This window comes from Vitis riparia, chromosome 13 (genome assembly GCF_004353265.1).
Source record: "Vitis riparia cultivar Riparia Gloire de Montpellier isolate 1030 chromosome 13, EGFV_Vit.rip_1.0, whole genome shotgun sequence".
Classification (NCBI taxonomy): Eukaryota; Viridiplantae; Streptophyta; class Magnoliopsida; order Vitales; family Vitaceae; genus Vitis; species Vitis riparia.
This window is the reverse complement of record NC_048443.1, coordinates 27,653,901-27,678,952: the sequence shown is the minus strand read 5'-3', so window position 1 is coordinate 27,678,952 and position 25,052 is coordinate 27,653,901. Positions and strand designations below refer to the sequence as shown.

The 25,052-nt window shown below is 28.9% G+C and overlaps 3 protein-coding genes across 4 annotated transcripts in view; 1 reads left to right on the top strand and 2 right to left on the bottom strand.

The window, feature by feature from the left end:
- Positions 1–1,837, bottom strand: part of LOC117927467 (probable inactive serine/threonine-protein kinase scy1) — a 29,470-nt gene extending 27,633 nt beyond the window's left edge. For both annotated transcript variants that reach the window (XM_034846950.1, XM_034846951.1), the window contains exon 1: positions 1,607–1,837. In XM_034846950.1, the coding sequence (XP_034702841.1) occupies positions 1,607–1,732 (126 nt within the window). In that variant the 5' untranslated portion in view covers positions 1,733–1,837. The remainder of the gene's footprint in view (positions 1–1,606) is intronic.
- A 5,117-nt stretch (positions 1,838–6,954) lies between these two features.
- LOC117929055 (WRKY transcription factor 55) lies at positions 6,955–9,360 on the top strand. The gene is made up of 3 exons (XM_034849244.1): positions 6,955–7,491; positions 7,787–7,918; positions 8,535–9,360. The coding sequence occupies exons 1-3, from the start codon at positions 7,040–7,042 to the stop codon at positions 9,043–9,045; spliced, it is 1,095 nt and encodes a 364-aa protein (XP_034705135.1). The 5' UTR covers positions 6,955–7,039; the 3' UTR covers positions 9,046–9,360.
- Positions 9,361–9,610: 250 nt separating this feature from the next.
- Positions 9,611–11,125, bottom strand: LOC117928833 (WRKY DNA-binding transcription factor 70). Its single transcript, XM_034848873.1, has 3 exons — positions 10,730–11,125; positions 10,519–10,620; positions 9,611–10,274 (listed from the first exon to the last, which is right to left on the bottom strand). Exons 1-3 carry the CDS (start codon positions 11,017–11,019, stop codon positions 9,725–9,727), a joined length of 942 nt encoding a protein of 313 aa, XP_034704764.1. The 5' UTR covers positions 11,020–11,125; the 3' UTR covers positions 9,611–9,724.
- Positions 11,126–25,052: the final 13,927 nt, after the last annotated feature.

The following is a 25,052-nucleotide window of genomic DNA, read 5'->3' as shown; positions in this document are numbered from 1 at the left end:
TTTTGCAACTAATAGAAGAAAAACAACTGCCTTCACCATGAAAATGGTATACATGGTTCTCGGTTCTTAGCTAAATCCTAGTCCAAATATTTAGTAAGAAATACAGCACAAATTCCTATTTCATTGTAAGTGAACTTAGACTCATCAATTTGGGTTTTAAGTGTGGGGTGTCAGTCTTTATCTAAGTGTCAGATTTGTTTAATTCCTACATCTTGGAACAAAGGGAGAGGACCAGATAATCTGATTTTATAAAAGGTCCAATAAAAAAGTTTTGTAAATTTTTTATTAGGTAGAAAAAACAACTGCCTTCACCTCCCAGAATGGTTCAAATGGTTTTGGTTCTTAATTAAGTTTAAATTTCTGTGGCATAGTTTTCACTCTCTTCTAAATTTCAGTAGTGCCTCAGTTAGGTACTCTCCCTTAAGGTGGCATAGCTCCTTTGTGGGAAGAAGGCAAAATAAGGCTTGTTTTATGCATTTTCAAAGATCTACAATAAATCAAAGATCATTTGAAAATGAGGAGATGTCAAATCAAAGACTCAAAAGCACTTTCCTCGATAATTTCTATCTATGGCACAGATGTAGGCTCTATGCTTTTAATTGATTTTCCATATTGGATGGGTTCTTGTTGAGGGTAGCTTTTTGGTTTCCCTCCTCTTTTTCACTTGGTAGGAAAAAGAGAAAACATATATTAAAAGCACCTAAGTGGAGGCGTAGCACAGTACACTCAAGGTTTTCCCTCTTTTTTGTTTTGCCTCTTAGCACCCGTCGTATACATCATGTGTACTCTCATGTGCTAATTCTTTTGGAACTTTTAATATATCATCTTATTTATCAAAAAAACATGATACAAATCATGAGAGTGAATGACAAACTGCTTTTAATCTCTGGTAATTGTAAAATGCACAAATTCTTAACTGTATGCAGAACTTTCATCCAAGATCTATCCACACTTCCACTAGGATTCACATTACCAATTGCACAACAAATTCTAATTTCATCACCACCAAACTCATTCAAATCAATCAAATTCAACCACATTTCAAAGAAGCTACGCCTCCAAGACAATCCAAACAACCCAAACCTCAAAAAGATCACATTAAATTCACAGGATCAACAAGCCCTAACTACTCATATTCTCAAGAACTCACCTCCTAATATTTTCAGAATTATGTGGAACTGGTCCATCCTCCCTACCATTCACTATGCCAACTTATCCTACCGTGTCTCTGGCAGTGTCATTTTCACTCTCTTCCTACCACATTAGTCCCGAGATGAACACCAATTCCATTAAATATTAATGATTATAAAATGCACGAATCCTCAATTCTACTCCCTTCCACAACAAAACAAACTCCTCAATCACACTTCTAACAGAATCCCAATCATCAATCGCAACCAAACTCATCCAAATCTAAAACTCAAGAAAAAGATCAAACAACCCCTGGCTACTCAAATTGCCTGATCCTCCCAAACCTACACCAGATCGAGCCTAGAATCACGCAATTATGAGTTCCAATCCATAAAACAACCAAATCAAACCACCAAACCATCGTATATCAGCAGAAATGAAAACTGATAAGAGATAGAGAGGTCGGAAAAATGACCTTAGAGGTGCCACGAGAGTGAGTCCAGGAGCCCCAGGCGGATGAGTAGGGCTCGCCGATGTTGTAGGGCAGATCTTTGAGGCCGGCTCCAGATCCAGCTACCACGCCCTTCAAGAACTTCAGCATCTTCGATCGATCCCAAAGACAGATGAGACCACCGCTATCTCTCCCTCTCCCTCTCCCTCCCTCTTCGATCTTCTCAGAGGAGTTTCTAAATTCTAATTCTATTATTCTCTCTCGCTCACTCTCTGATGCAAATGTGGAAAAAACTGCATTGTTGTGGTTGTTATTCAGTGCTTCGCGGTGCTGTGTGTTACGCTGTAGCCTTCCTGATTTTAGCCGTCGTGCCGTGGCTTGGTCGTGTCGGCCGTTAAACTTCGAACGATTCGAAAACATGCTGAAATTGCTTGTACCTTGTCTTCCAACCCTTGTACTTGTACCTAGTGGTTGGACATGTGTTGTTTTGTTAATTTTGTATTTTTTAGGCATGTTCCGCGGTTGTTTTCAAAAACAATTTTTCGTTATTTAAAATTAAAAAATTTAGAAAAATACGTTTCATAATCAAAAACTATTTTTTTTAATAACCAAAAATGGGTATATTCTATGAACATCTTTTAATTATTTTCACTTATTTTTTAAAATTATTTTTAAAAATAATTATACATATATAAAATAATTAAAAATAAAACATTAAATATAATAATTATTTTTAAAAATATTAAAAATAGGTTAAAAATATTTTAAGTTTTTATACAGACTTTGTTTATAAAAGAATCAAAAAAACCGTTTTCAAAAACTATTTTTTTAAAGTATGTTTGGTTGTATGATTTAAAAAAAAAATAGAAAATAAAGTGAAATATAAAATAATTTTGAAATAATAAGTATAAATTATTTTTACCGACTTTTAAAAATAAAAAGAAAATATGAGTCCATTTGGTCATGTTTTTTAAACTTGTTTTTAAAAATTGTTTTTAAGATAAAGAATAAAAAATAATTTTTAAAATAAGATTTAAAAACCATAGCCATACATACCTTAAGCTTTTTATTATTATTATTTTGAATTTGATTTTTTTCAAAATTTCAAAAGTTATTTGAAAACCAATAATCTTTATTTTTTTTGGGTCATATTTTGTATTTATATTTCCTTTTTTGGTTTAAATACCTATTAAGTGATAACAATAATAAAAATTATTATTGAAGTTTTGTGGAAAGTACTTGTAATCTTCTTTCCAATGATAGTTCACAAAACCAACTATAATTATTGGACTTTATACAAGTAGGGTCATTAGCATATTAGTTGAGACTCTCTGACCTATTTAATAACTTTTATTCAAACCATTTTTTTATAACTTTAAAAATTTGTTTAATAGACTTTTAATAGAAAATAAATTTTTAGACAAATTATTTTTTATAAACAAAATTTATATATATTTTTTAATTATGTCGTAAAGTGTCATTAACAATAATTGAAATGATAAAAATGCTTTAAAAACTTTTATTAAAAAAAAATGGTTTTCATATTTGAATTTGCAAATAAATTTTTTTTTTCAAGACAATTGAAAACTAATTTAAATTTTTAAAAACTATTCTTTTATAGTTGTGTTTGGATGAATGTTTGGAAAGAGGTCTCGGATATTCTAATATAAATTGTGATTTATGGAGCATTTAAGATATGGTTTAGAAATACCAAATTTCAGATAAAACTTTTTAAATATTAAATATGTTATAAATATTTCATAAAATCACTACTAAACACACTTTAAATGTGGTTGCATTTGACATTGTTTCTATTTAAATAATTTTTAGTAGAAGTGTTTTCTCATCAAGTGTTAAAATCACTTTTCAAATATTTTTTAGATCCCGTTTGGTAGTAACTATTGAAAACGTTTTTAACATTTTTAATACTTTAAATTTGTTATAATTCAAGTGTCAGAAATATTAGAAACGCTTTTTAAAATCACTCCCAAACGCACTGTTAGAAAACACTGTAAAGTGATTTTCCAACATGAGTGAATTTTTGGATTTTTAAAAGTGTTTTATGAAAACTTTTAGTGTTTTATGAAGAAATACTCGATAAGTGATTTTCTTAAAATAGCTTTATGAGAATTTAAGTAAAAATAGTGTCAAACACGCTCATATTTAATTAAAATATATTTTTAATTTTGATAAATACATAATATGTTTGATAGTAATTTTAGGGAACGTTTGTAGTATTTTTAATACTTAAATAATAAAAATTTTAAGGTGTTATAAATATTATAAATACTTTGTAAAATTACTATCAAACGGGCTTTTAGAAAACTCTGTAATGTGATTTTCCAACATTAGTGAATTTTCGGATTTTTAAAAATGTTTTATGAAAACTTATAATGTTTTATAAATAAATACTTTATAAGTGATTTTCTTAAAAATACTTGACAAGAAAACACTTCTTTTTAAAAACACCTTTGAATAGAAATAGTGTCAAACACGCTTATATTTAATTAAAATATATTCTTTAATTTTGCTAAATACATAAGGGCTCGTTTGACCATATTTTTTTAAACTCATTTTTAAAAAACTATTTTATAGTTAAAGAATTAAAAAATAATTTTTAAAAACAAATTTAAAAAAACATTACTATACAAACTCATGTTTTTCTTTTTTTAAAAAAAAACTAATGAAAATAATCTGTACTTATTTTTTAAAAAATGATTATTTATTTCACTTTGTTTTTTAAAAAATAACGAAAAGATAGTGTTAAAAATTTATAAAAACAGTTTTTTTTTTTTTGTTTTTCAAAATTAAAAAAAAAAACATTTTAAAACCACATACCAAGCAGGTTTAATTTTATTTCGAAAACACCTTTTAACTGTTTCCTAAAATCACTCTCAAATAGATTTTAACACCGTGATTATTCCGAGCATTCACATTTTATAAGGAATAAAGATATTTTTTTATTGTCTAAATTAAAGCCAATTGATTGAAATATTTTGATGAAGGTGATAAAGATAGTTGAGAAATGGACAAGCCCACAAACACAAACATATAACTAAAATATAATGCCTTATAATAATCTATCTCTAATTTCGAACACACCATAGACTATAGTTTTCATCCATTCAAAGCATTAATTTTTCCAATATAATATTGGCCCATCTCAAACTTTAACTTGTCTGTCACCATAAAACCCTAGCCTTAACTTCATCGAAAGTTCTCAATCCATCTTCTTCCTCCTCTTTCCTTGTTCGTTAAGAACCCTAGCTTACACACACTGTTGTTGTGGCTGCTGGATGGTCAAACAAGTTATAGACTTTCAACTTTCAAGCGACTTCAAAGAAGCTCACCATCATTAATATTATATTCCGACATCCCTCCACAGTGTGCTTGTCATTTTCTTGAACAATTTTTTGTGATTTTTAGTGTCATTTTGACGGTCATGTCAAAGGAAATTTTTAAAAAGTTTGGATGTAAGTCTGAGTTGTGAGTTTTACGGTGAATTTGATAGTTATTTTGGAAAATAGTTTTTTATTCTATTAAAAAAATGTATTTGGTAATTAAAAATTAATTAATTAATTTTTTTAATAATTATTTAAAAATAATAATTGTATAAATATATATCAGATTAAAAATAAAACATCAAACATAAATTTTATTTTTAAAATATTAAAAATAGATTAAAATTATTTTAGGTTTTTAAATAAATTTTTATTTTATAAAATATTAGACAACAGTTTAAAATAAATTATTTTTAAAAATTGTTTTTTAAAACTAGTTTTGAAAATAGTTACCACATCCTCGTATTTTTAACGTGTTTTAAATTTTGAAAATAGTTTGGATTATTTTTACTTTTATTTGTCATGCCATTACAAAAATTAAATTCTATTTCACCTCTAAAATCGAGTCAAACAAATTGACAGTTTTCCTCTTTTAGTATAAAAGTGAAAATTCTAAAAAGAAACATGTTCTCAATATTAGTTAAAAATTCACACTTTTAGGGTTTATTTACTAAAAATTATATATATATTTTTTAATAAATAAACCCTAAAAGTGTGAATTTTTAACTAACATCGAGAACATATATAATTTTTAGTAAATAAACCCTAAAAATGTGAATTTTTAACTAACATTGAGAACATGTTTCTTTTCATAATTTTCACTTTTATACTAAAAGTAAAAGAAGAAAATTGTCAATTTGTTTGACTCGATTTTAGAGGTGAAATAGAATTTTTATGTGATAAAGAAATTTTTAAAAAATATGGGTAACAATATATATATATATATATATATTTCAATGATATGTTTTAAAAAATAATTATATAAATATGAAAAAAAAAATATTATAAATAAAATTTAATTTTAAAAATATAAAAAACAAGTTAATAATAGCCTTTTTGATGGTGTGATTTAAAAACAGGTTTATTTATTTATTTATTTTTTAAAGAAACATAAAATTACTTTTAAAAATTTATAATATTGTTTGACTATTGTTATCTCAAAATAATTTTTAAAAATAAAATAAATGGAGAATAATTTTTAGAAAATAAGTAAAAGTTATTTTCACTAATTTTTAAAATTAAAAGGAGAAAATGGACCGATTATGTTTTTTAAAAGCAAATTTTAAGTTAAAGAATACAAAACAAGTTTTAAAAAATATGACTAAATGGAGCTTTAAGCTTTTAAATAGAATTTTATTTCATAAAATATTAAATAATAATGTTTTAAAAAAAGAGTAATTGTTTTTTAAAACACTTCTTGAAAAATATCAAATATTCCCCTTAAAAAAGGTTAATTTTATAAGATTTATTGGTTAAAACTTAAAACAATATCAAAAACATAATTTAAAAACCATAATTAAATATATATATATATTTATTACAAGAACAGTGTGCAGGAAAGCCATAGCGTCAAACACGGGAGACCTTGCCAGATTCACACCAGAGATGCAGCAACAGAACAAAAATGGAGCCCTGTTCACAAAACCCCAGCATACGCCATGGGACCCATAGAATAATCATGACTTTTTCTGGGGGACCGTGGTCGTGACCGTAGGGAGAATGGGATTCAACTGTTTGAACCCCTCCAATGAATTGAACTCAATATAATCTGATCATTTTCGTCATGATTCTCAACTTTGAACAGCCAGATGAAGAATTCTCATCATGGGTCAAACCTTCAAACCTCCTCAGAAACTTCTCCAAAGCCCTTGGATTGATATTCAATGGGACGAGGTCTCCTCTTAGACTCAAGCAAAAAGTTGAAAATGTGACCATGACTAAGTCATTCTTTCCTTATTTCTTCTACTGGCCGTGTCTAAGAAACCAAATACTTTTGAATAATTTCCACAGATCTCACCAGCATAGAAGTTCCCATAAAGTTAATTTAATTACGTCTTTAAATTCCCAGAAGACTTTGCGGAGAATTCCGGAGAAGGAATAGAGAGAATTAGCTGCCATGGAGGAGACCCTTTCTCATATTGTTCGTGGGTGCAAGTTGGCTAGAGAGCTTGAATCAAACATTCCGAACCTCGCCAAGCAGCCCAGGATGCTGGCCAAGTCCTGTGATGAGATCATGAAGATTTTCGGGACTGCGAAGGAGAGGCTGAATGCTCAGGATGACCACTCGGCATATCCCTACATGTTTGCGCAGGCCTCGGGGATGGAGACCAGTGGGGAAATGCAGGAATGGCTGAAGACAAGCTACCTGCAAGCGTTCCAAGCACAGTATGGCTTGACAGAGAGCAAGGTAGGTGGGATCGAACCTGTGACCTTGTCGGGTCATCCTGGTTTTGAGCTGGGTGGACGGGATAGGGAAGGCTCAGCCAGATCAACAGGCAGCGGAGGAGAGTTTCAGGCAATGGAAGGATCAGATTCCGGGAATAGTAATTCGCAAAGATCACGAAGAAGGTAAGAAAATTGATACAGCTAGTGTTGGTTTTCTTCTTCATGTACATGCAACACTGGGCCTATTCATGCATATATAGTAAATCAAACGCATATATAATCAAGTAGCTGTAGTGACTCTTATAGATTTATCCACAATGATTTTTATTTTTTTTATGCCTGGAGGAAGAATTTGGAAAGGAAAATTTGTTATATAGATTTTCCCAGTATATATATTTTGACTGTAACATGTATCAGAAATGTTTGGTAGGTAAGAAAATAGGTTTAAACCGAGGCCTAACTCATTTGGTATTCGCAGAAAGGATGATATAAGGAAAAGGAAGGAGACAGTAGCAGCACCTAGAATTGGGAACACTGATATTCCTCCGGATGACAATTTTACTTGGAGAAAATATGGGCAAAAGGAGATCCTGGGATCAAAGTACCCAAGGTAATTAACTAAAATAATTGACAGAAAGTTTATTCTCATATATTGACATGTGGATTATTCTACATAGATTATGATAAATTATACTCTTTTTTATTTTAAGCATACCTTTCGACCTTTCTGGGATGATTGGGACTCTTCTTCTCATACTCATTCTACATGCCAAAATACTCAGTCTTGATAGAGAACTTGTCAAGCTAAGTACTCCAGTTTGCCTCTTGAGAAGGTCATATATTAGCTGATAATTGAAAACATGTAGGACCATTGCATGTGAAGGTTCACAAGCGTGACTTAATTTTGTTGCATTCAGAGTTGTCTTGTATATATGTTTGGACAGACCACTGACAAAATAGTATCTAACTTTTTGAATAAGATTTGATATATACATATCGTTAATTTTATTAAATTTTTTTATAACATGTTATATCACATGTTGGCAAAACTTTTTTAAGTATAATAGGCAGGAAGTTAGGCTAGAATCACAATTGAGAAGAAAGTTTGATTTAGAAGATGGAATGGTGATGTTACGGCTTCGGCCACACCACCAATGTAAGCATAAGATTTCTTGCTCTCCTGGTTCTTGTTCTTCTCCTTTGTGACATCGAATCTCTTTCTTCAGGAGTTACTATAGATGCACCCACCAGAAACTATACAACTGTCCAGCCAAGAAACAAGTACAGCGGATCGACCATGATCCCTTCATGTTTGATATAACTTATATAGATGATCACACCTGCCACAAGTCTGCCACAGCTCCTTCAGTCCCACCGCCTCCACCAGAAGTGACACCTGAGATGATTCAGGCCACAACTGCACAACTGCCCATGGGGACGTGGCTCTCCATGGAACTCAAGCCAACAGGAGAAGCAGCAAATGCCTTTGTAGATCATTCCCAAGTTCAAATGCACGTGGACTTGGGTCTAGGCGAGGGAAGCAGCAGCAGCATGGTTGGCACTGGGGGAAGTACTGCAGGTCCTTCCATGGTTCGATTCGGGCGAGAAGCGGAATATCCAGTGGTGGATCTTGCTGATACAATGTTCAATTCTGGTAGCAGTAGTAGCAATAGCATGGACTTCCTCTTCACTCACACGGAGGATAAATGGGAGCCGGCTGGTGACAAGAAAAACTGATTAATTCCATAACCCCATGAAATTATCACTTCTCTTCGGATGAACCCTAATTTTGAATTTGTTAATTTTCACTGTATTTGATAAAGAAATGACTATTCATTCTCACTGGTTCATGACATGATCATAACCAGAAGTTTCTTGGACTGTCCAAGTTTAGAAATCACATTCATGTGACAATTTGGCATTATTTTCTCAATTTAGCAAAGAGACTGCATATTATGGTTATCGCCAAAGCCCGTGCGTACTTTACTTCTGAGACCCACATACGGGTGGCATCTGGCTAGCTAGAATATGGTTATTCATGAAAGCTGTTTTTTCCCATCTTATTTGGATTGATCAGTAGTCTCTGGAAAACGTACACTTTGTTTGATCCTTTGTTTTTTTTTTTTTTTTGTCTTGGGGGAAAATGTCTGGGTATCTTTTTAGGCATCATAAATCATAGCTGCTTGAGACGCATCATAAGATGACCCGTCTTGAGAGACTCTCAAGATTAATGCTGATTGAGAGCAGTTGAAGTTTCTGAACTTTCTTAAGTTAAGCATTAGAGACATGGTTCTCCAATGAATTTAAGATGAGCAACACAAGCATTTTCATTTCATGAAATTAGTAGTAGTACAACAGTACGTACAGCAAAACCTCTGGGGGTTTTCTACATTTCTTGACGAGGATTAATAATTACCTAGAAAAACTGAAAAGGATTTTCATCCAACTGAAACTGATCATCACCTTCAAAATCCAGACACCCAAGCACAAAGTCCATGTCAGTATTATGAGAAGCAGTAGTAGCAGTAGTAGTGGTGGTTGCATTTCTTGAATACATGGTGGAATCCACATCCTGATCTTGATTCCCATGATCGTCAGACCCCCCTCTTTGAGTAACCATTGCGGGCATGAATGAGTCCAAAGCCTCTAAACTTGACCATAAATTGATAGAATCCATTGAAGAAACATTGTCTGCAGTGAGATCACTCACCACTGTCTCCTCCTTTATAAGTTCTGGTTTCATTTCCTGAACTTCTTCTGGGATCTTTGATTCAGATCCAACCATATTATTAGAATCATAGCCAGGATAAGAGCCTCCAATGAACTGGGGAGCCTTGAGAATATCTCTGCAAGTATGGTGGCCAATGTATGTTGTGTGATACATTATGGGATTCTCCTTCATTCTTTGTACTTGTTTCGTAGCTCGGCAGCTTTGCTCATGCTTCCTCGTGCATCTGTAGTAGCTCCTGTGTGAATCAAAAGGCAATGAATATAATTAAGGTTTTTTTTTAGTTTTCCCATATCAAATGAAACGACAATTGATTGTTGCACATGAAATCAGAGCTTTTTCTACATGAATTTCAGTACTTTTGCTTGTTTAAGATACATGAATTTCAGTACTTTTTCCTGTTTAAAATACATGAATTTCAGTACTTTTTCTTGTTTAAGATGATTTGAGATTGAAATCAGAGGTTTGATTTCTTTATATACCTTGGGAATTTTGCATTGAGGATCTCCTTTTGCCCATATTTCCTCCATGCATGGCCATCTTCTATAGTGGAGGAGACCGCAGTCCATGTTTCAGAATTTTTTCTGCAGCAAAACGAAAATCAAATCAGTCCCACTTTCATGAATTCCAAATCAACACACAAACTTAAAAAATAGTGTTCACCCATGAAAGATATATGTATAGATGGATCACCTCCTCTTGTAACAGCCCCGCCTGTTCTTCAACACCTTGTAGTTCCCACTCTCCGCCGGACTCCCCCCGCCGGCATCGCCGGACTGGTCATAACACCTCATCACAGAGAGAGCCTCCGTGAAGGATCTCAAGATCTTCACCACCAGATCCTCAGCTGACACCGACCCCTGATCGGAAAAGGGCTCACGTAGCAGAATCTGCAACTGGTTCGCCAGATCCCGGCCATGAACCAGCTCCCCAACCACCCTTTTCCGATCAGTGGAAAGCCTTTCTGGAGGAGAAGTTCCCATTGAAGTTTGAGCTAGACCAATGGGTGTGTATCCAAATGGAGAAGAGAGAAACTAAGAGAGGCTTTTTAAAATGGGGTTGGAGTGTGAGAAGATAAGGGGGAAAGTGAAAAGAAAATACAGGGAAAATCAGTGGAAGCGTGAGAGGAAAAATCCACCGAAAAGCTAGAATGGCAATGGTGACGCCACGACTAGATAGTATGGTGACGACACAAACCCCCATCATTGTGCTTCCTGGTAGGTTCATTGAATTGGTACATTTTCCATTTATTTCCACAACTCCCTTGAATTCCACATTCAATTTCAACATAATTGTGCTGTGAAAACTCAATTCTTACGGATGAAGGTACCATAGAAGGAAGTGGAAGTCCAACGTAAATGATGATGATGCAACATGCAGAGCTATCCCAGTGCCCTGCTTGAATTTGCCACTATATCGAAATATTTCCAAAAATAATTGGTAAAAATAAAACATAAAATAGGAAAAAAAAAAAACTCCAAAAATTTTATATTGATTTTATCTTAATAAAGAAAAATTTATTTCTAAGACGATATAGTTATCCTATCTATGGGGATAATTTTTTTTTATTAAGAGTATGGTTGATTTTTAGAAATTTGGAGAGAAAGTACGAGGAAAAGAAAATAGAAAGAAAAAATAAAATTTAAAAAAATGTGATGAAAAATAAAAAATAGAATTAGAGTGCTTTTGAAAGCTTTTTTACTCAAAGTATTTTTAAAGTAAGTGTTTTTATCTGAAAATGTTTTTAGGAGAATCACCTATTAAAGTCTGTTTGGTAGTGTTGTTGGGAAGCACTTTTAACAAAAAAATAAAATGTTTTTGATAAAAAAAAAAATGTGTATTTGATAAATTTTAGGGAATACTTTAAAAATCTAAAAAATTACTTGTAGTGTTGAAAAATAACTTATAGTGTTTTTTGAAAATACTTGATAGGTAATTTTTCTAAAAACACTTCTAAATAAAATACTTTGAATAGAAAATACTTTCAGATGTTTTTTAATTTTTGCTCAACAAGTAGAGCCTGTTAAGTGACTGTTTCTAAAAATAATTTTTTGAGAACAATTGTAAAAAATGTTCTATGATATTTTCTAGAATTAAATAGAAATCTAAAATGTTTTTTTTTTTGTATTTTAAAGTATATTTTAATAATAATTTTTATATCTAGTATTTTATTTTTAATTATTTTATATGTTTGTATAACAATTTTAGTTTTTTTTTTATATCTTTCATTTTAAAACCAAAAATATGATATAATCAATTTTTTATTTTTTAGACTTATGATAACCAAACATATCCTAAAGTGTTTTTTTTATACTTTCCCACTAACCAAACATATCCTAAAGGAATTCTTCAAAAAGCAAATAATTGAATTAAAAATTTTGGGAATCTTAGAGTCATTTCTTAAAAGAAATTCAAGTTCAATCTTTGACTTAATCAGATCTTTCATTCCCCAAAAAGTTTTCAAGAATCTTCAATTTTTTTTTGAATGAATAAGTTCATGCCATGCGCCTTTTGTCCCATTCATGAAAAGTAATCAGTGCACACTGACCCAAAATAAATACATAAATAAAAATGTTACCCTCTTCACAGCTTTTATCACCTTCTTTTATGTCCATAATAAAGTCATCAATGAATATGTTGAAAAAAATACCTAATATTTATTAAATATAAAAGTTTTTCTCATTCATTCCCAACTCATTTATTTTTTAAATATGTGACAAAAATGCTAAAAAAATATTATTAGAAAATGTTAAATTATCAAAATAGTACTTATCAAACTTCAAATTCAGACCATCGATTATGCATGATGAAATTTAGATCGTTGGATGAAGGAACAAACAAATGAGACTAATATATAAAAGAAAAAAAAAAAAAAAAAAAATGGTAGAACGATATACGTCTAACACCATTTGATTACTGATGTCTTCTATAGCTATTAGAAAAATGTACTTTGATATCGATCATAAAATTAGTTTCACTTTACTATATTGAATAATTGAGATTAATACGAAAAGTGATGTTTTTCGATATCTATCAAAAGATCATCATTTGATAGGTGGACCCCATATTACTGAGACACTAAAATTAACTTTAGTTAGATTATTAAATAATTGAAATTGACATCATATAAAATGACATAGGTAAATAATGCTTAAATTTGGAAATGCTTTTGTAGCATTGATCCTTTTCACTTTTACAATATCCCATATTCTAATTTGTTTTCTTTGGGGGTGAGGGTTGATTCCTTGGAGGAGCTTGAGTTTCCCATCCTTGTAGGGAATGCAATGTCACGATAATGATTTGACTATGATGTGAGAATCTATTACAAGTCCCTTTTCCCTATTTTTGAGGGTTCTATGGTTATGCTTCGTGCTTTTCACCTCACATTTGTCATTTTCTTAAGTTGGTAAATAATGGTTGAAATTTTTAAAAATTGGAAAAAAAAAAGAAAAAAAAATCTTTATTTAATCAATACATGCTACCTAATAAAATGATAAAAATATAATAAAATAAAATGGTAAGAAAAAATATTCTTCCTTTTAGATGGTATAAGCTATTTTTTATTCTCTAAACTATAGTTTTGTAAGACTACCACATATGAAGGAGGGGTTTGGAGATAAACCCCCTAAATGTTTTATAAAACCTTTTATGGAGTTTATTATTTTTTTTAATAGTCGGTTTGATTCCTTAATGTTGGAACAAAAAAATTACGTGCACTCAAACACCAGTATTATTAGATCGATAAATTTCAAAGTTCATCTCATTGACATGTAAATTGAAATATTTAATATTATCTTTATTTTATCCCTATAAATATTGGGTTAACAGAAGTTTTCATGCGAACAATATTAATTAAAGAACATAAAAATAAAACAATTAATACAAATGTACACGAGGTTTTAACATGGTTCAACTAACATTATAAAGAATATAACTAGATACAACTATTAAATTCTCGAAACATCTCATTTTAAATTAGTTTAAATTAATTTACTTTATTTTTTATTCTTGAAAAATATGAGAGAAAATGCGAAGAAAAAAAGAAAAGAAAAATAGAGGAAAATAAAATATAAATGATTTTAAAATTCATAAGTTTCTAATTAATTTAATTATATTTCATTTTCTTTTATATTTTATACATATGGGAACATCATTTTCCCAAAGCTATGTTTGATTTCTAAAAATTTTGAGGAAAAATAAAAGGGAAATATAAATAGAGAAGAAAAAGAAATATAAAATTAAACTTATTTCACTTTTTTTTTGTCTTATATATAAAAACTAAATAATTTGAATTTTTATAAAAATTTTATTTATACTTGATATTTTTTTTATATCTTCCATTAAAAAAATATTTTTTCTTAAATTTTTTTCTTTCTTTACTATTTTCTCACATTTTTTTTTATTAGTACTTCAATGAAACCAAACTTAAAGTTAACTCCCATCAAATCTATCAAATATCAATTACAACTTTACTCATAAAGATTTTGATAATTAAAAAGATTGTTTGCTAACACTATCAAATTAGATTTCATTTGATAGAAACTTCAATGTCCATTCTTTAATGCACACCACTTTTTCAAGGAAAATTCTTTGTCCCTTGAATCTACACTTTTCAACATTTTTCTTATTCATGGATTCATGGAAAGGCAATCTTTTATGTCGACAAACAAAAAAACAAAAATGTAAATTGAAGAAAGAGAAATCACAAAAATAATCTCACTTCTTGTTATACACGTGGATTTATTGAATGGGACAATGGGAAAATGACATGATAGAAAGCTGTCAAAAGCTTATAATAATGTCTAGAAATTGGAAATGTGGTGGAGTATTTCCCACTTGGGATAATTATAACTTGTTTTAGGTTGAGGGTTTCTTGGTTGCAACTTGCAAGGGCTCAAGTAGGCCATCCTTGTCAGGGAACATTGCCAAGATAATGATTTTGACCCTCACATGTACAATGTGAGAACTTTTTTTGGTCTCCTTTGTCATGTTCTTGTGAGGATTTAACACACAGACACCTTGTAAGACAATATATTTTTCAAAGGTATTTTTTGAATTACCATTGAAATTTTGTTTTTGGTTTTAGTACATACCCTTTTTGGTTTAAATAACTTGTCAATTATGTTTGGTTATATGTGGAGATAAGAATAGGAATAAAATGAGAATGATGGTACATCATAATTTAATGCAAAGAATAAGTTAAAGTAAGAGATTTGATTTTCATAATAATAAAGTTTTTATTCTTATTCTCATTAAAAAACAATAATGCAAGCACACAAGCGAATAAAAATAAAATTAATTTCTTATTCTCATTTTCTATTTTAACATTCAAAACATGAGTATAAGGCAAGGACAAAAATATCGATTTTGACTTATGTAGTGATAACTCAATTTTACGAATGCATTAAAATATATCAGGAAATATCAATAGATATTCTGACACAAAATATCGATGAAAAGAAATTTGATCAAAACTCATTAGAAAGTTGAGAAAAAATCTAAAAAAAAAAAATGATATAAGAAGTAATAATAAATATTTTGAAGTTTTTTTTTTATTAAATAAAGTAATATATCTATCATATACTTTGTCTTATTCAATAATAATATTATGCATTGATACAAAATATAAATTTTGTAAGTATACATTTTTAATTAAATTATATTAAATATTATTAGACAATAATATTGTGGTATTTTATTATAGTATATCTAAGGGTTATTTGGTTAAAGGGGTTAAAATAATCCCATATTTGCAAAAATAACCCATCCCTTAAAATGTAGAAAAAATTACCCGATTGAGACAAAAAATACCCTTCATTTTTTCCTCAAAGACAACTTTCCCTTTCCCTTTATTTTATAGCAAATTAGGTTTTTATTTTTTTATCCAGTCATTTAATTGTTCATTCTTTTTGTTTTCCTACAGAGAAGAAATCTAAGTTCTCACTATTGATTCATCTATTCTTTATTCTTGGTCCTGCAAAAATGTAAGCAACCAACAATTTCTTTTTCATATTATCATTTTCTTTCTTTCTGTTTCCTGAAAATTTAAAACCTCACTTCACCATTATAGGTAAAAAACAAAGATTCCACTGTCACTTATATCTTTATATTCAAAGTCTATATATCCTATTGGAAATAACAAAGCTTGGATAATTCCGGAAGACATCCATTGTAGAGTTGTACTTCCACAAAAAAGTCGACGACCAGCAGGAAGACCAAGAAATGAGACAATTCGTTTAGATAAAGAGGTTAAGCACATACGATGTTGTGGTAGATGTGGTGATTATGGGCATAATAGAAAAAGATGTAAATGACCAATCTCATTATGTCCTAGAGATGAACACTGTGGTGTCAATATTGTTTAAAGCAATATCAACATCCAAAAATTTCCTTACAACTAGTTCATCACTCATTTTAATAATATTATCATAAAATTTCTTTTTTGGTGATGATTTAGCTATGTATCTACATTTTTTTCCATATAGGGGCATGAAGGAATTTGTGGGCCTATTTTTTTCTATATGCTTAAAACAATTTTTTTTGAATGATGGATTGAAATTTTAAGTTAAATGTTTGAGTTTTATCACATGAATTAATTGGTTAAGTTTAACTATGGTTAAGTTGATAATCATTGCATTAACCTGAACTTAACGGTGGTTGAATTGCATTAACAAAGAACTTAACTATGGTTAAGTTCACAATCATTGCATTAACCTTAACTCATCTATGGTTAAGTTGAATTAACGTCAAAGAACTTAACTATGGTTAAGTTTACAATCATAATTTTCACCTGAACTTAATAGTGGTTAAGTTGCATTAACAAATAAGTTAACTATAGTTAAGTTCATAGTCATAATTTTAACCTGAACTTAATAGTGGTTAAGTATCATTAACAAATTACTTAACTATGGTTAAGTTCATAGTCATAATTTTCACCTGAACTTAACAATAGTTGAATTGTATTAATAAAAAACTTAACTATGTTTAAGTTCATAGTCAGAATTTTACCTAAACTTAACAATTGTTGAGTTGCATTAACAAAGAACTTGACTATGGTTAAGTTCATAGTCAGAATTTCCACCTGAACTTAACAGTTGTTGAGTTGCATTGACAAATAATTTAACTATAGTTAGCAATCATTGCATTAACTTGAACTTAACAGTGATTGAGTTACATCAATAAAGAACTTAACTATGGTTAAGTTCATAATCCTGGTTACATTTACAAAAATTATAACTTTGAGCATCAAGTCAAATTCATCCAAAATAACAATTAACCCTCAACAACATATAAACCCACTACATAGTCAAATTCAAACCCACTACTTGAGCAGATTTTTGAAGTAAAACAATTTAGTTGTCATTTTCTTTCGAAACCAATTCATACGGGCATCATTAGTGAGATGAATGAATGATCATGCATTAATTATTTTGCATATTTAATTAAGAACATTCAACAATCACCATTGCATGAAACATAAGTAATCAAAATTAAATCATTAAAAAAAAAAATTATTGTATAAGAAATAAAGGTGAAATGATAAGATGAAAGTTTGGATATTTGTTTACTTATATTCTTATTGAGGAACATTATGCAATTGTTCAATGTCCCATTGTTGGTCACTCTTAGGATCACCAGTTTTCCCATAATATGATGCGACATGCAAAATACGCGGTAACAACTTAGCTAAAGGTATGACGCCTTTTAATCGATTATCACTATTAATGTCTATCAATAAATCATACACAAATATTCTCTTCTAAGTAAAGTGAATTACTCCCAATACCCAATGCATGCTTCAAACATTAATAGGGATATAGACGATCTCCACCTCAAACCATTTCATGAAAGGAATTGGATGAATTCCATTCGCATAGTCAACAAGAACATTATCTGCTTGTATTTGGAATATATTCCATTTTTTAGCGTGTTTCTCACATTTTTCTTTAACATTTTTCTATATGAGAAAATGTTAAACTAACATAGTTTATCTAGTAATATGAGGGCCAATAGTAAGAAGAAACTATACATGCCCAAAACATTGTGTTTGTGGTGGTAAAATTTTGAGAAAATGCATAAGGTTTTTATATTCTCTGCTTCTGAAAAAAGGTAGAAAGTGCTAGTCAACATACATAGAAAAACATTAGTTATACTATTTCATCATAATATCTATATACTAATAAGTAAAAACAAACACAATAAATTATTTTGATATACCCATTCAAACTTTTTCACTTATTTTTTATCTTATATATAAAAACTAAATAATTTTAAAAGTTATAAAATTTTTAATTATACTTGATTTTGTTTTTTTTTTTTTATCTTCCATTAAAAAATAATTTTTCTTACCCTTTATTTTTTATTTCTTTACTATTTTCTCACAATTTTTTTATTAGTACTTCACTGAAACCAAACTTAAAATTAACTCTCATCAATCAATCAATTGAATATCAATTATAACTTTACTCATAAAAGATTTTGATAATTAAAAAAATTGTTTACCAACACTATCAAATTAAATTTCATTTGATAGAAACTTCAATGTCTAACCTATTCGCACACCACTTTTTTTTTTTTTTTTTTTAAATATCTTTGCCCTTGAATCTATACTTTTCAACATTTTTCTTATTCATGGATTCATGGAATAGCAATATGGTACGTGGACAAACCAAAAAAAAAAATATAAAAATGCAAATTGAAGAAAGAGAAATCACAAAAGTAATCTCACTTGTTCTTATACATTTGGATTTGTTGAATGGGACAATGGGAAAATGGCATGATAGAAAGTTGTGGAAAGCTTATAATAATGTCTAGAAATTGAAAATGTGGTGGAGTATTTCCCACCAATACATTAGGATAACTTTTTTTAGGGTTAGGGTTTCTTGGTTGAGCTTAAGTAGGTCATCCAAAGGAACATTGCCAAGGCAATGATTTTGACACTCACATGTACAATGTAAGAACTTTTTTAGTCTCTTTTGTCATTTTCTTTTGAGGATTTAACATAATTTTTTTTTTAATTCATGGCCTTACTTGCAAGACAATATTTTTTAAAAGGTATTTTTTGAATTACCCTTAAAATTTTGTTTTTAACTTTAGAACATATTATTTTGATTTAAATGATTTGTCAGTTATGTTTGGTCGTATGTGAAAATAAGAATAGAAATAGAATGAGAATGATGATACATCATAATTTAATGCAAAGAATAAGTTAAAGTCTTAATGGGAAGAGATTTGATTTTCATAATAATAAATTTTTTATTCTTATTCTCATTAATTAAAAATAATAATTCAAGCATATAGCGAATAAGAATAAAATTAATTTCTTATTCTCATTTTCTATTCTAACATTCCAAACATGACTATAAGGCAAGGATAAAAATATCGATTTTGACTGATGTGGTGGTAACTCAATTTTTCAAATATATCAGGATATATTAGGACATACAGGTGGATATTTTGACACAAAATATCAATGAAACGAAAATTGATCAAAACCCATTAAAATGTTAAGAAAAAAATATAAAAAAATGACATAAGAAGTAATAATAAATATTTTGAAGTTGTTTTGTTAAATAAAGTAATATAAATTTTGTAAGTATAAATTTATTATTAAGTTACATTAAATATTATTAGACAATAATATTATGATATTTTATTATAGTATATCTAAGAGTTATTTGGTTAAAGGAGTTAAAATAACCCTCATATTTGCAAGAATAACCTCATCCCTTTAAAGGTAGAAAAACTGACCTGATTAAGGCAAAAGTACCCTTCATTTTTCTCTTCAAGACAACTTTCCTTTTCCTTCTATTTTATAGCAAATTAGGTTTTTATTTTTTATTTAATCATCAAGTTACTCATTTTCTTTGTTTTCTTGCAAAGAAAAAACTTAAGTTCTCACAATTGTTTCATCTATCATTTATTTTTGGTCACAAAAATATGTTAAAAATGTAAGCAACCAACAATTTTTTTTTTTATATTATCATTTTATTTCTTTCTGTTTCTTGAAAATTAAAAACCTCACTTCACCATTGTTTGTAAAAAATGGAGATTCCACTGTCACTTATATCTTCATACTCAAAGTTTATGTATCCTATTAGAAATAACAAAGATTGCGTAATTTTGAAAGACATCTATTATATAGTTGTGCTATCACCAAAAAGTTGACAGCTAGTAGGAAGACCAAGAAAAAAGAGAATTCGTTTATGTGGAGAGGTTAAGCACATACGATGTTGTGGTAGATATGGTGATTATGAGCATAACAGAAAAACATGCAAACGACCAATCTCATTACATCTTAAAAATGAACATAGTTGTGTTAATATTATTGAGAGTAATATCAACATCCAAGAATTCTCCTTACAACCAGTTTATCACTCATTTTAATAGTGTTACCATTGAATTTCATTTTTGGGGATGATTTAGCTATGTATCTACATTTTTATTTATTTTTTGCATAGGGACATAAAGGAATTTGTGGGCCTATTTTTTGTATATGCTTAAAACATTTTTTTTTTTTGGATGATGAATTGAAAATTTAAGTTAATGTTTGAGTTTTATTATATGAATTAATTGGTTAAGTTGACAGTCCTTGCACTAATCTGAACTTAACAGTAGTTGAGTTGCATTAACAAAGAACTTAACTATGGTTAAGTTTACAATGATTGCATTAACCTGAACTTAACTATTGTTGAGTTGCATTAACAAAGAAATTAACTATGGCTAAGTTCACAATCATATTTTTCATTTGAATTTAATAGTGGTTGAGTTGCATTAACAAATAACTTAACTATGGTTAAGTTCATAGTCATAATTTTCACATGAACTTAATAGTGGTTGAGTTGTATTAACAAAAAAACTCTTATGAACTTAACAATGGTTGAGTTGCATTAACAAAAAACTTAACTATGGTAAAGTTCACAATCAAAATTTTCACATGAAATTAACAGTTATTGAGTTGCATTAACAAATAACTTAACTATGGTTAAGTTCATAGTCATTACATTAACTTAAACTTAATAGTTGTTGAGTTACATTAACAAACAACTTAATTATGATTAAGTTAATAGTCATAGTTACGTTACAAAAACTATAACTTTGAGCATCAAGTCAAATTCATCCAAAATAACAATCAACCCTCAACAACATATAAATTCATTACATAGTCAAATTCAAACCCATTACATGAACAAATTTTTGAAGTAAAAAATTCGGTTGCCATTTTCTCTCAAAACCAATCCATAAAGGCACCAGTCAGTGAGCTGAATGAATGATCATACATTAAGTATTTTGCATATTTAATTAAGAACATTCCACAATCACCATTGCATGAAACACAAGTAATCAAAATTAAGATTGTTAAAAAAAATTACTATATAAAACATAAAGACAAACGATAAGAAGAAAGTTTAGATATTTGTTTACTTGCTCATATTCTTATTGAGGAATATCTTACAACCGTTCGATGTCCCATTGTTGGTCACTCTTAGGATCACCAATCTCCCCATAATATGATATGACATGCAAAATACTTGGTAACAATTTAGCTAAAGGTATGATGACGTCTTTCAATCGATTATCATTATCAATGCTTATCAAAGAGTCATATAAAATTATTCTCCTTTGAGCAAGGTGAACTATTCTCAATACCCAATGCATACTTCAAACATTAATAGGGATATAGACGATGTCCACCTCCAACCATTTCATAGAAAGAACTGGGCGACGTCCATTCGCATAGTCAACAAGAACACTATCTGCATGTATTTGGAATATATTCCATTTTTTGGTATGTTTCTCCCACCTTGCTTTAACATTTTGCTAAGAATTTTTTTTTTTAAAAAAATAGTTAAACTAGCATAGTTTATCTAGTAATATGAGGGCCAACAGTAAGAAGAAACTATACATGACCAAAATATTATGTTTGTGGGGGTAAAATTTTGAGAAAATGCATAAGGCTTTTCTATTCTCCACTTACGAAAAAAATTAGAAAGCAATATCAATATGCTAGTCAACATACAAAAAAAAAAAAAAAGACATAAGTTATACCATTTCATTATAATATCTATATACTAATAAGTAAAAACAAACACAATAAATTATTTTGATATACCCATTCAAAAAAAATTTCACTTATTTTTTATCTTATATATAAAAACTAAATAATTTTAAATTTTAAATTTTTTTAATTATACTTGATTTTGTTTTTTTATCTTCCATTAAAAACATTTTTCCTTACCATTTTTTTCTTTCTTTACTATTTTCTCACAATTTTTTTATTAGTACTTCACTGAAACCAAACTTAAAGTTAACTCTCATCCATCAATTGAGTATCAATTATAACTTTACTCATAAAAGATTTTGATAATTAAAAAGATTGTTTACCAACACTATCAAATTAAATGTCATTTGATAGAAACTTCAATGTTTAACCTTGAATGCACACCAATTTTTCAAAAAGAAAAAAATCTTTGTCCTTGAATCTATACTTTTCAACATTATTCTTATTCATGGATTCATGGAAAAGTAGTATGGTACATGGACAAACAAAAAAAAACAAAAAATGCAAATTGAAGAAAGAGAAATCGCAAAAGCAATCTCAATTGTTGTTATACATTTGGATTTGTTGAAGGGACAATGAGAAAATGGCATGATAGAAAGTTGTGGAAATGTTCCCACTAGTATATTAGGATAACTTGTTTTAGGCTTCGGTTTCTTGGTTGCAAAAGCTCAAGTAGTCCTTTCTTGTTGGGAACATTGCCAAGGTAATGATTTTGACACTCACATGTACAGTGTAAGAGTGTTTTTTTAGTTTTTTTAGTCTTTTTGTCATTTTCTTTTGAGGATTTAACATTTTTTTTTTAATTCATGGCCTTAGTTTGCAAGATAATATTTTTTAAAAGATATTTTTTGAATTACCATTGGAATTTTGTTTTTGACTTTAGAAAATATTATTTCAATTTAAATAATTTTTCAGTTATGTTTATATGTGGGGAATAAGAATAAAAATAGAATCAGAATGATAGTACATCATAATTTAATGTAAAGAATAAATTAAAGTCCTAATGAGAGAGATTTGATTTTCATAATAATAAATTTTTTATTCTTATCCTCATTCTAAAATTAATTCAAACATATTAGTGAATAAGAATAAAATTAATTTCTTATTCTCATTTTCTATTCTAACATTCCAAACATGATCATAAGGCAATGATGAAAATATCGGTTTTGATAGATATATTGATAACTCGATTTTACGAATATATCAAGAAAAATCAACGGATATTTTGACACAACATATCGATGAAACAAAAATTAATATAAGAAGTAATAATAAATATTTTGAAGTTATTTTGTTAAATAAATTAATATATCTATGATATACTTTGTCATATTCGATAATAATATCATGTGTCGATAAAAAATATAAATTTTGTTAAGTGTACATGTATTATTAAGTTACATTAAATATTATTAGACAATAATATTGTAACATTTTATTATAGTATATCTAAAGGTTTTGTTTGGATGTTTTGTCTTGGGTTCGAGTCCCAACGCCTGTGTAGACCCGTATTTTTCACGTGCATTTGTGTTCAATGGTGAGACTCACTTTTTATTTGTGAAATTTTAATTTTTATATATAAAAAAATAGGACTGCGACTTATTTTTTTTAAAGGAAAAACAAAATAAGAAATAAAACCCTAAAAATGACTCGTAATTTGGAAAAAAATGTGTCTTTGAAAACCTGAGTCTAAGAGCCCTTTTGGCAGTACTTTTTAAAAGTTTTTCTAACCCTAAAAACACTTAAAACATTTTTAAGGTAAAAAATAGGTGTTTGACAATATTTTGAAAATTTAGAAAAACACCGAACGTGTTTCTTTAAAAAAAAAAAAACACTTCAAAGATGTTCATATATTCCTAAAATACCATTTCCCACTATTTTCCATTTTTCTTTCACTCTCCTCTTCATTTTTCACTTCCCTTTCATAAAAATATTTTTTTTGGTTTTTTTTAACAATATAATAAATGTTTATATATTTTTTGTAATAAAATCTTTTGGTTTATTATAATTTTTTTTTTTTTTTTGTAATAAATGTCATTTTTAGTAATTTATTATTGAAAGTGTTTTTGTACTTATGCGATATATCATTAAAAACATTATTAGAATAACTTTTTTCAGATTCTTATAAAAGGGTTTTTTTTCACAAAAGTGTTGTAGAAGGAAACACTTCCAATAAAAACACTTGTACTAAAAGCAGTGTCAAACGGGTTCTAAGTGCAAGGTCAAGTTACCTATCGGGAATATATCAAAATGGTAGCACCCTTCTAAGTCCTAAAACTAGTCTCTACTAATTAAGTCAAGGTAACTATAACAATTGATATGTAAATATGTGGATACCATAAATACAAATATATAACCAAGTTTCATTCAAACAAATCAAAACACACTCAATAATCAAGGAGAGGAACGTACCTTATTAGTGTGCTAAAGGCTTCCATAAAACAAAAATGGTTAATTCACAAGCAACAATTTTAGAAAGTATACAATATACACTTCACCAAATCAAGAGATAAGTATACAACAATATAAAAATCAAACATAACAAGCCAAATCAATCATGGGAATTAAGCATACATACTAATAGAAACAAAGAGATAAGGAAAAGGAGCGTATCTTGTTAGCATGTAAAAGTGTTTTAATAAAATGAGGTTAATACATAAATAATGATAATGAACCAAAAGAAAGGATCAAAGGTTAAACCTATATATGTATAACATGTCTCAAATCAAGGAAATGAAAGAAGACAATGAATAAACTCAAGAAAGTAAAGTATACCATTTATAAATTCCATGCATATTAACTAACTTATATCCCTCTAAGAGAATCAATCATCATAAAATATCTAATGAATGATTTTAATCTAAAGAAAAGTTCAACTAATATGCATAATTCATTTACAATGCGAATCAATGGTCATAGTGGTTTACATGCATATCCAAAAGTGATCAAATTGTC